The sequence below is a fragment of the Gnatocerus cornutus genome, chromosome 5 (assembly GCF_029298725.1).
Source record: "Gnatocerus cornutus isolate USDA-ARS CGAHR chromosome 5, icGnaCorn1.1, whole genome shotgun sequence".
Classification (NCBI taxonomy): domain Eukaryota; kingdom Metazoa; phylum Arthropoda; class Insecta; order Coleoptera; family Tenebrionidae; genus Gnatocerus; species Gnatocerus cornutus.
In genome coordinates this window covers 16,755,799-16,768,203 of record NC_142237.1, presented here as the reverse complement: position 1 = coordinate 16,768,203, position 12,405 = coordinate 16,755,799, and the positions used below count along the sequence as shown (strand labels likewise).

Sequence of the window (12,405 nt, the reverse complement as noted above, 5' to 3'; positions counted from 1 at the left end):
TTGTTGAGGTTGCTTAATAAATAACGAGGCATTGGCCAAAAACTGTTCTGAAGACGTCATTTTACGCTGATTTTCAATCAATGTTTTCAAAATGAAAACGACGTTTAATAGCTTTGAATAATACATCAGTCGAAAGAGGAGCTCGAAATCTATCTACTGGCTAAATTTGAGATCGATCGGACAAATAGTTTATAAGCTATGGCCGAAAATAAAAAAAATTATAAATTTTCATCGATTGAGTCGGATTTTTTTTTCGCGAAAAATCTAATATCGAATTTTGGGCTTTTGATAACATTTTCTAACGTAAAATGAGCCGAGAAAAAGAATGGCGCAAACCGCATCTCAAGATCTCAAATAGTTTCCGAGATATTTAACTTTAAAAATTACGAAAAATGAGAAAAAATGAAAATCAACTTTCCGAAACTTTGATCGGCCATAACTCAGTTATTTGTTGTCAGATGTGAATTTAAAACCCAGATTTGGAATCTGCGGAAAATTCTGCGTATACTGATGTATAATAAGTTAAGTTTACTCTAAAAAATAAGCGAGATATCGATATCAGAAGTTTGGCATAGTTTCAGTCATGAATTTTTGCGAAAATTTGCAAATTTCGACTGAAGAAAAATCAAAGAACTATTTTTTATGTAAAAAATCGCGAGAAAAACGATGGCGTAAACCGCATCTCAATATCTAAAATAGTTTCCGAGATATCGAGCACGAATTGTTTAGAACCTTCAAAAATTTGACCCTTTGGCGACAACCAAAAAATTCAAATGACCATAACTCAGTTATTTGTTGACGAAAATTGAAAATTCTCATATTTTTGGATTCAGCGTGACATTCTGCGTAAAATGAGGCCCAAATTTGTTGAGGTTGCTTAATAAATAACGAGGCATTGGCCAAAAACTGTTCTGAAGACGTCATTTTAGGCTGATTTTCAATCAATGTTTTCAAAATGAAAACGACGTTTAATAGCTTTGAATTATACATCAGTCGAAAGAGGAGCTCGAAATCTATCTACTGGCTAAATTTGAGATCGATCGGACAAATATAATATAAGCTATGGCCGAAAATAAAAAAAATTATAAATTTTCATCGATTGAGTCGGATTTTTTTTTCGCGAAAAAGTTAATATCGAATTTTGGGCTTTTGATAACATTTTCTAACGTAAAATGAGCCGAGAAAAAGAATGGCGCAAACCGCATCTCAATATCTCAAATAGTTTCCGAGATATTTAACTTTAAAAATTACGAAAAATGAGAAAAAATGAAAATCAACTTTCCGAAACTTTGATCGGCCATAACTTAGTTATTTGTTGTCGGATGTGAATTTAAATCCCAGATTTGGAATCTGCGAAAAATTCTGCGTACACTGATGTATAATAACTTAAGTTTACTCGAAAAAATAAGCGAGATGTCGATATCAGAAGTTTGGTATAGTTTTTGTCATGAATTTTCGCGAAAATTGCGTTTTGTATGTAAGTGATGTACCTAATTATTTGTCGAACATTTAAATAACCACGGAAACCGTTCATTACCGCAACAACACTCTGGCGAATCTCAAAGAGTGTTAATCACATCACTCTGACGTCACACGCTCCAACAGACGTCTCACTTTATGAACACACCCCTGTCATGTTGAAATTTTTGAGGTTAACTCATACTGGGTTAAGTCAAAAACATTTATTTGAATTTTAAATCTTTATTACCAAAAATGGTTTTCTTAACAAGAGGAGTCCTCGCAAAAATGACGAGAAAATATCTAAAGGAAGGTTTTCGAGATTCTCTTCGAGTTGTAGTATCTGGCGGCACAGGAGGACACGGATTACCCAAGTAACCCCCAAAATCTAAACCTCACATTAATTTAACTCCTGAATTTGTAGATTTGGAGGAGTTGGAGGTCAAGGAGGCAACGTCATTGCTGTAGGAAAAGAAAACATAAACTTGGAACATGTTTACAAGCAGAATAGATTAAAGAAATATACAGCAAAAGCTGGCAAACACAGCTCACATAATTTTATATTAGGCCCTCCAGGTGAAGACTTAAAACTTGAAGTACCTGTGGGGGTAACAGCAGTTACAGAACTAGGGAAAAAACTTGGTTTGTCCCAATTTATTTATGGATAAAAAACAAATTTGTTCTTTCACAGGTGAAATAAATGCTGAAGGGGAAGAACTACTCTTAGCAAAAGGGGGAACTGGTGGGAACCCAAAGAATGGATATTTAGGAACTAAAGGACAAGAGTATCCTGTAATATTTGATCTGAAATTAATTGCAGATGTGGGATTAGTTGGGTTTCCAAATGCTGGGAAAAGCACACTACTCAAAGCCATTTCACATGCTAAACCCAAAATCGCAAGTTATCCCTGTAAGTCAGTAAATCAATATATTCCGTTACCTGATTATTTTGCGTCTAGTTACAACAGTGCGTCCTAATATTGGTATAACAAAGTTCGACGATTTTCGAGAAATATCCATAGCAGATTTGCCTGGACTTATTGAAGGGGCTTATGCAAACAAGGGAATGGGGCACAAATTTTTGAAACATGTAGAACGGACCAAATTATTGCTGCTGGTTGTTGATATAAATGGATTCCAGTTAAGCCCACAATATCCACACAGGAGCTGCTTGGAGACTATTTTGTTATTAAATAAAGTATAGATAGATCAAACATGCGACAATAATTAACTGACCAAAATTGCAGGAATTAGAACTTTATAATAAAGACTTGTTAAAGAAACCATCGATGCTACTAATAAATAAAATGGACACAGAAAATAGTCAGCAAAAATACGTGGAAATTAAAGAGCTCTTGCGTAATCTATCAGGTAATCATATCAATTTAGTTTTTTACGTAAACTAATTTTGCTTGTAGAATTCTCAAAAAAATGCCCGCAAGAAATGCAACCAGAAGAACATTTAAAATTCGCCGACATTCTAACAATTTCGGCCAAAGAAAGCAGTAGTGACATTGAATTAGTAAAACAACGTCTGCGCCGTTTGTTAGACGTCTTTGCACAGTTGGAAACAGAAGACTCCACTGTTTATGACACCTACAAAGAAATCAAACAAAATATAAAAGAAAAAGGGCCAAAGTTAGTGTAATTTCAGTACAATAAATTGAATTATTTTATTTCTGAGGAGCAGTCAATTGGGTTAACTTCACCCATTTACAACTAATATTTTCTTTAACTACGTCGTCTATAAAATTAACCCCCAGAGGACACGATTTCTCGATTTCGACATCCCTAAAATCGTGTAAAACCCCCAAATTAGCCCTCCATCGTTCAACTCCGTTCCAAGCAATCATCACACCATTATCTGTACAAAGTTTCGGTGGCGGCCGCACGAATTTGAATTCCATTTCATCGCAGACTATTTGAAGGGCTTTAGCAATGTAATTGTTGCAAGCGACGCCCCCGGACACGACCTGCAACCAAACATTGAATTTGAAGTTAAGAAGTGTCAATGGGTACCAATGTTTGTCTGTCTTTTGGTAAAATTTCCTTTGTTTGGACGTAGACCATTCCTCTTTGAACTCGGTGGCACAAGTGTCGTGTCAACGCAAGTTGAAAACCAGCACACAAATTGTGTATATCAGGAATGAGTCCATCAGCTTGTACATCTAGAAATATCTAATTTATACATAATAAATCTATAGATGGTTTGGAATTACCGTGCTTTTTCTCCTCCACAAATAAATGTCTCTGGACCTGTGTTTTTAAACCTGCCATACTGAAGTTGCAATTTTTATACTGTAACAGTGGTGGGGTGAATTTAAATTGTAATGGATCTTCTGCTTTTGTGGCAGCCAGTTCAATAGCTTGTCCTCCTGACAATTTGGAATACTCATCTATGTTTCTAAGTTTCATTCTTCTGGAAGCTTTATCAAACGCTTCACCAGGTGCGTCATCCATTGTTGTACCCAGAAGAAGAAATTGATCCACATCTTTTGCTACCGCTAACAAACAGTGACCTCCACTGATTAAAAGCACAAGAAAAGGAAACTGAAGATCTTTGTTGCACATTCTTGCAGTTAAAGCATGAGCCTCCATGTGATGAATTGGTATAAAAGGTTTCTTGTGAACTTGACATAAATATTTCCCATATTTCATTCCAATAGTGAGAGATAAAGGAAGACCTAAAGACTTCAGTGACTTTAAAATTACCTTTTGAAGTACATACCAGGTTTCACTGTTGTAGCAACAGCACTCAAATCTTCAAATTTCACTTTTGCTCGTTCCACTGCTGTTGCAACAACACTTTCTATGTTGTTTCTATGAAGATCTTGGGCTATTGGTGGTATTATACCTCCATTACTAAAAAAATGCATGAGAACAAGCAAATAAATATCCATAGACTCACGTTAAATGAATCAAGTGCTGGGAATTCAACGCTTCGCCCAAAATATTTCCATCGGTGTCCACAACAGCACACCCGGTGTCATCGCAGGATGTTTCGATGCCCAAAATAAGATTCTGATGTGACAAGGATTTGAAAGTTTGAATAACACGAGGAACTGTGGTTTTGAGAAACAAGCTCTGTTTGCAAAACTGCATCGTTGATGCTTAAAAAAAGCACATTTTTAAAACGAGTTTTTGATGAGGTTAGATTATTCTGACAGCGATCAGCTGATCCGAGTTTGGAGGTAAAACACAAACGTTTGCAAGTGAATGGTGGTATTTTTTTTTTAATTATTTAATTAAATTCATTGTTATTCGTATTCGTTGTATAATACGTTTAATAAAGTTTTTGATAAGAATTTTGCATGGGATGTTTAATTTGATCATTTATAAAGAAATCAGTTCCAATTTTTCAAAGATCATCAAACATCTGGTACTTTATTTTATCTATTAAGATAAATGAATAATAAGTTCAGTTTCAAGTCGTTCTTTAGAAAGTTTTATTTCTTTTGGAAATTATTAACTAATACTTAAATTAATGCCCAGCATTTCAGAAAAAAGACTCTAAAACATAAAAAAATCCCTTTTAAACAGTCGAAAGTAAAACTCGAGATTATCAACCGCCAAAATCTCAGATTGATGAGTCAAATAGACCAGGGGCGGTAAAAAAACAAAAATTTAAAATTCGCAAAAAAATTGACCAAAAATTTTAGATGTCTCAGAGCTGGCTAAAACCGCATCTTTCTATTTGTCGTAGATTCTGAAATATTAAGCATTAAAAATTTCGAAAGTAAAAATCAACCATCCGAAACTTTAATCGACCTTAACTCAGTTATTTGTTGTACGTGAATTTTGACTCCAGATTTGGAAAATCTGCGTAAAATTTTGTGTAAAACGAGTACGTAAAAATTTAATTTTTAAATTTCGGAAAATGGAAGACCAAATTTTAAGCAAAAGAAAAACGAAAAAAGCGATGGCAAAAACCGCGTCTCTATATTTGTCGTAGTTTCCAAGATATAAAGCAGCAATATTTTTGGACTTACGAAATTTTGACTCTAACAATCTAAAATTTTAATTCGCCATAATGTGTTATTTATTGACTTATGGGAAATATTAGCACAGTTTTGGATTCTACATGGAATTTTGAATTAAATTTACACCAATAACCATAGATTTGCTTCACAAATAATGTAGTTCTCGACCGAAATTAATTTTCAAGAGGTGTTTTTGAAAAAAAAAGCTTGCAATTTTTAACTTCTTTATTTTATAACTTAGGTGTAAAGTAAGTTATTCAAGTGTACGCCCGTCCAACGACCTACATTAGAAATTTTTTTTTTTCACTTTCACCGAAACCGGCAAAATTTTGACTAAAATGAAAAGAATTAGGTGATTCAAATAACAACAAAATTATCAGGCTCTTTTTTACATGATTGCGGCCTGACGATGCCGTCTGGCAGTGTTCATGTGTATTTTGTGTACACTATACGAGAGATTTTCGGGAAAACTAATCTGTTGCTAAAATCATTTCGGTTCAGACACATTTCGCTTTAATTTCTCAGGACTTTTGTTTATTAGTTTGAACAATTTTAATTTACCTATATGTGGAAGTTTTTAATGTCTTTCATGTAGATTTGTGGATGACACAGGAGCGACTTCAGGTTACATCCTCTTGAGTATTAATCCTGAACGCCATCGTCCTCGACAGATTTCTAGTTTGTTTTTTTATTAACTCATTTTTGTTTCAGAGACTTGTTTGGAAGTTCTTAATATTTTTCATGACGCAGATTGCAGCAGACTTCGAAGTAGATGACAAAATTTCAACTTCAAGCAACGTCTTCTTGGGTGCAGCTAATGCACAACGCCATCGTCCTCCGCAGCTTTTCTTGATTATTTAAATTAATTTCTCTTGGTTTCAGGGACTCGTTTAGAAGTTTTTAATATCTTAAAAGAAAAGACATCAAGGTTGTTTGGAAGTTTTTAATGTTTTTTCCGAAATACGCCAAAATTTAAATAAAGAATGACCGTCCCAATCCACCAACAAATAAATGCGAAGAACAATTTTTTTGTCCAATTACCGTAATCACCGTAATCATTGAATCTCGTAATCACTTAATCGAATCCCTTTATTTATCAATTAGTTCAGTGCTGCGACTCTATGGAGGCGGATGTGTGGTGTATGTGAGGTGAAATAGTGCCGTTTTGGATTTTAATTCAAAATTAGGCGCGAAACAAGTTTAGTAGAAACTTTTTACATTGATTTCCGGAGACTTTTCGTTTAGAATACTTTTAACGATTTTGCTTTCAATGAAAGTTACGCGTTTTAAAGTTGATCAATCATCAGATTAGTGGATTGGCTTCATGCGATAGCTCCACTAGTGGGCTCGATAATTTACATGAAAAATACATTTAATTTTGTTGGCTTCTGAAATTTGAAAATATTATGTGCAGTATCCTTCCTTTCTAAATTAAGCAGTGTTGGGTTATTATTTAGACTGTTCAGTTTAAATTTTAAATTTTAATTTAAAATTACTTCATTATTTAAAAATTCAAATGTTGGTATTTTAGATTACATACCGGAAATCACCGAGTACGTTGATGATGATAGACTTGCAAGAGTATGTGTGATTTCGTTTTTGGATGCATAGCTGGTATGAATTGTCGACTTTTGCATGTGTGACGTGTTGATCAATGGCAACAATTATTAATTCCTGAATTTCAGGTTTTGTTTGAATGTTTTTCATGTTGTAGATTATGATAGACTTCAAGGAGATGACACAGGAGCGACTTCAGGCTACTTCCTCTTGGATGCCAGCACTCCCTCCACAGGACGGAAATTTTTAAGAAATTGTTTGAACGTTTTTAATGTTGTAGATTATCCAAGAGTTCGAAGTGGATTACATAGGACTGCGACATAGGACTTCTTATTAGGTGCTAACAATCATCACCATCTCCGGTAACAAGCAATGTGGTTCAGATTAAACTTTAATTTAGAAGTATGTTGTTAATTTTTAATAAGCAAATTAGTTTTATTTCAGATTTCCTTCACGAACTGAATGGGTGGAGTGGGAATCGTTAAGAGCATCGATGGAGTGGCAAGCACACAACGCCACCTCCCATAACTGACTTCTTAATTCTTTTAATTAACTTGTTTGTTTCAAGGAGATTCCGGAGAGGATAAAAAGATGGTTATTTCAAACAATTTCAAATCAAATTTTCATCAATAAATCCTTCATCCTCTTAATTAATGTCTTTTATATATGTATCTTCATTTAAAAGCTCTTCTGTAGTGTAGTTAGCTAAGGCCCCGATTTCAAGTCAGTGGCGCAAAACTGCGTTGTCGCAGTGCTAAAGTAGCATCAGTTTGATTGTGGTTGCTGAGGCGCAACTCTGATTTGCAATGTCGCAAGTCAACATGAAATCGAGCCTAAGTTAGCGAGTAAGCCTAAAAAGTAAGTTATGAAATAAGAAAACGGGACCTAACTGACTGGTTTTGTTTGGTTCAATGTTTTTCATGTGGTTCATTTGTAGTGTAGTGAATGACACTAGCGATATTCAGGTTCGATTCTGATTGCAGCGGAAATCTTAGATGGTTCCCAGAAATGAAAGTTCTCTCTGACGGTTGGATTTCGAAGTTCTTCGGAAATGTTTCGACGAAAGGTTTAAGTTTATAACAATTTCTGTTTTATGTTTGGAGTAGTCAATTGTTGAGTGTTGAGCTAACAGCCACTTGTATCATTTGTTCATTTGTTTGTGTTTTATAATATATTTCAGATAGCAGAGTTCTGTGGGGTTTCCCTGGTCACTAGTTACTACATCAAGCCGGTGGGTCCTACCCAAAGCGTTTCTAGAGCTGAAATAGCAGTGGTCCAGTTATCAAAGGAGCCGTTCCTGAAGAGACAACAAGATGCTAAATGATGGTAAGGTAAGCATTTGTCTTTTGTAATTGCTGGTCACCTTAAGCTAGTGCGTCCTACCAGAGCAGAAATCAAAGAAGCCGGTTTTGAAGAGACAAGGTGCTCAACAATAAGTAATCGGTTTTGTGTAGTGATTACTGTTTCCAAAAACGTCTGTAGGGCGTAATAAGACTCTTCTTGGGTTGATGCCGCGGGCAGTAAGATATACATAATATATACAATTTCGGCAATTAAACCGTTATTCAAAACGGCATCTCCAAAGGGTAGGCATATGACAGTTATTCTCAATTATTTCTGGGGAAACTATATGTGAGTTTAACTGGTTGCAGCTAAGATCAAATGTTTAATTTTGGATATCATCAACAATACACTCGGATAAAAGATAAAGTACAATTTTTGAGCTGTACAGGGTGTTAGGTAACGTTACGGCCATAGAAAAAGGGGTGATGAAGGCAGCCGTGAAAAGTAATGTTTCGAAGTTTTTTTCGGGTTTTTTTGAACCGTTTAAGAGCTGGAAGGCTTTGAATGTGACCAATCAATGAATAATTTGCATAAGATTACAAAAATTTGAATCAGAGTTACTGAAGGAAATTTTTTGTTTGACGTCAAACTGACAGTTCTTATTTTTTATCAGTGGCGTACTTGTTCTATTTTTGTAGACATCACAAATCAAGTTCGTCAAAACGAAAATGTGTTGGGTACAATAAAGGAAACATTGTTGCGTCGTTTACAATTATGTGTTCAACAAGATGATGACCATTTTGAACATCTATTGTAGTGTTGCTTTATTGTCTGTTTTTTGAATAAAATTGCGTTATTGTTTTTCCCTTTAATTGACGCCACTGATTTAAAACTTCAAATGTGACGGGAAAGTGACAAATTATTCGTTTGGTCCGAAAGCTACTTGGATTTCTGTAAAATTGAAAACTTATTTAAAGTCATTCTATTGATCAACTTTAAAGCCTTGTAGCTTTTTAACTAATACGAAAAAAATAAAATTAATTGCGGATTCCGAGACAGTTTGCCTTCCTTAATTACCCATTTGTCTATGGCCGTAACGTTACCTAACACCCTGTATAACTGATGGGAGATACAATTGTTCTAATCTATCAGTCCATACGTCGACTAGTGTTAGACCCATAAAAGAACTTGTTCATTACACCTGAAGCACACTACACTAAACAATGACTATTAATTGATAATAAAATTAGTAAATTGGATTATTATTTTCTACTTATAGGTTTAATGTATTGTGTCCCTGTTATAATACAATTTCTAAAAAAAATCTATGAACTTTATTTAATTTTATTCCACCGCATTCAAATTACAGTATTCATTCCTACAATTTTCACAAAATTTCCAGTTTGACAACGTCATATTACTTGACAGAAACAAAAGACTGTTTCTTCAATCAAAGGCATGACTTGAAATTTTAAAGCCAGCTGATATTTTTTAAAGGAAAGCGAGTTTTGTTTTACAAACTATGGTTTTGGCTCAAAAACGTGAAAATTACTCTAATTTGTGATCTTCAGTGTCAAATCCAGCAACAAACGATGTAAAATTGGCAAATCTAGCTTTACAAAATCAGCAGAATTAAAATAAAATGCCCCATTTTAAATTTAGAATGATTTACGAAAAAATTTCGCACACCGTCAAGTTTAATAAATTTCTTTCGTCCTTTATAGCCTATTAAATGCCATCTCTAATTTGATTTAAACAAGCAACTGTAATAAATTTAGTTGTACGTGTTTGTTTACATCTTTGTTTATTGTTCGTCGCCAAAATCAGTTCTTCCTGTTTATTAGAACGTGGACACAAAATTGCAAACATCTTAATAACATTCCACCCCAACTTGAACAAAATAAAGAATACATTAACACAAAAGAAAGTGTGGAGAGAGCTAATGACACACACGTTAACATTCCGGACTATTAAAAGCGAGATTTATGGTAGAAAAAAAGCAGCTTTCCTAAACGTCTACAAATTGTCGAGGCGGCAAATGAGGAACATTTATCACCAGTCTAATACAGATTCGAGCTAATTTCGTACTCCCGAATAAATCCGTGATGGTGACACTTTTATTTGTTTGGATTTTTGAGGCTTACACTGGTTAAATTGGCCAACAAATGTGCGAACTGCATAAACATGATCATTTATTTTTACGATACGGAATAATTTCCAAGCAATTTCGAAAATTACACTCTCATCAGTCTCACTTAAAGTTGGAGTTTTACACGGCGGATTTAAATGTTTTATCAGAATGGTCAAGAACTGAGTCCAAATTTTATTCCATTAAATTCTACAGACGACAGATGGCCCCTTTCTAGAGAAATGCGGCCAAGTCTTGTGAAAAATTAATCTTCTTGAATTTTTATTAATGTTCTATATGTCTACACTTAATGTTGAAGTGCCCCACATTTTTTACATTTTTATCAAGAATAACTAGCAAGACTAAACTAAAAACTATTCTTCGGCAGTGTTCGAGTATACTTTCTTATTTGATCGTCATAAGTCAATAGCTTCTGCAGCTAAAATAATCTCACATAATTTTTCCTTCATATATCTTAATGAGATTTGGGGTCCTGTGGGATTAGCCGGGAATGTGACTTAGTGCGAGATTCTTTTAAAATAGCAGCGACTAGTTACTGACAGCGTAGGTCGCAAGACGTACTGCCAACAGCTGATGTCTAAAGGATGACAGAAGAAGCTTTTTGTATTTTAGGCGTTAAAAGTATCACAGCACTTCAATCGCCACAAATCACTTTGTGAAACAAGGATCAAACGAAACGTAATACTAAAAAATTGCGTTTTGATGGTACAGAAGACTCAAGTCTCAATTACTGAAGATTGGCTTTATTTTTGTTGACACTTTCAACCTGTTCGCCCATTTATAACGCTGGTCTATATATTTGTAAATATACATCAAAATATATAATTATTATTAATGAAGTGATAAAAATAATTTATGGGGCACGAAATGACCCCGCCAGTTTTTACAAAATGTACAATTTATAAGCGAGATGGTTTTTGAAAAATGTTATAATGTCTATGTCGGATTTTGCTTTGGATACGGATTTTATTTAATTTTTTTTTCAAATCTACATTATGTATTTCATTAATTTTGTGACTATGTATTTCTATTTCAATTTATCTAGCAGCAGTTGAAGAATTGAAAATAATGAAAAGGATATTTTCGTATTGTAAAAAGGGAAATTTTGAAGCAGCTAAAAACAGCGCCCCGTTAAACATAAAAAACTTGGAGCAGCTTCAGGATTTGGAAGAACTGAAAATTTTAGTACAGTCCGGTTCTTAGAATAATTTTGAACTTATTAGGTATTTGTGTATTCTAAACAAATTATCAGTATTCACTGAGCACAATAATTTCAAATTTTAGGACCTCTAGTTCAATAATGTATATAAATTTTTTCTTCTTTAGTTCCCTTTTAATCCCGACATCGCACCTTATCGTTTTGTCTCCTTCATCTATGTACACCGAATTAATTTTAACACGACTCTAGTATCTATTTTTAAAACACTTAAAATCGAAGGAACTCCCGCGCTAAAATCTCGTTGCGAAATTTCTGAATTCTCAAAATAAATTACACTTACATTCATTTAATTTCATAACTTCAGCTTATTAAAAAGGCAAAATCCATTTTATGATTCCATAAATTAAAAGAAAATCGGCTGATTGTCTAAATGAATGAAGTATTTGTTTTAATGCGGACAAGAATTGATAGGATGTTGCTGAAGGAAAATAAACTTTTGAAATTCAAATCCTTAACACATTAAATGAGACAGAAAAGCAGAATACATAAAAAATGCCAATCGATTTTGTAACAAAATTTTACGACTCCAGTTTTGTGGACGTTATTTTAAAACCATTTTGAAATTTATTGGTATTATAGCTTTTTGCCACCTTCCTTCCTATCACGTCTCAATATTTTTAAACCAATTTCGTGGATATTTTATAACGTCTTTTACTTAAATTTTGACGTGTTTATGGACGGTTTCGGAACCGCTTTTAAGCGTTTATTTTTTCTATTTTCTCTAGAATTTGGTTTAATTCGAAAATAAATATCAACGT

At 33.9% G+C, this 12,405-nt stretch overlaps 2 protein-coding genes across 2 annotated transcripts; one reads left to right on the top strand and one right to left on the bottom strand.

Moving 5' to 3' along the window:
- Nucleotides 1-1,581: 1,581 nt before the first annotated feature.
- On the top strand, nt 1,582-3,134 carry LOC148175188 (GTP-binding protein 10 homolog). The gene is made up of 6 exons (XM_088037046.1): nt 1,582-1,832; nt 1,883-2,100; nt 2,150-2,368; nt 2,418-2,656; nt 2,706-2,829; nt 2,877-3,134. Exons 1-6 carry the CDS (start codon nt 1,714-1,716, stop codon nt 3,104-3,106), a joined length of 1,149 nt encoding a protein of 382 aa, XP_087893172.1. The 5' UTR covers nt 1,582-1,713; the 3' UTR covers nt 3,107-3,134.
- Nucleotides 3,113-4,666, bottom strand: Tcs4 (Threonyl-carbamoyl synthesis 4). The gene is made up of 5 exons (XM_088037045.1): nt 4,367-4,666; nt 4,187-4,320; nt 3,678-4,142; nt 3,478-3,626; nt 3,113-3,431 (listed from the first exon to the last, which is right to left on the bottom strand). The coding sequence occupies exons 1-5, from the start codon at nt 4,558-4,560 to the stop codon at nt 3,132-3,134; spliced, it is 1,242 nt and encodes a 413-aa protein (XP_087893171.1). The 5' UTR covers nt 4,561-4,666; the 3' UTR covers nt 3,113-3,131.
- Nucleotides 4,667-12,405: the final 7,739 nt, after the last annotated feature.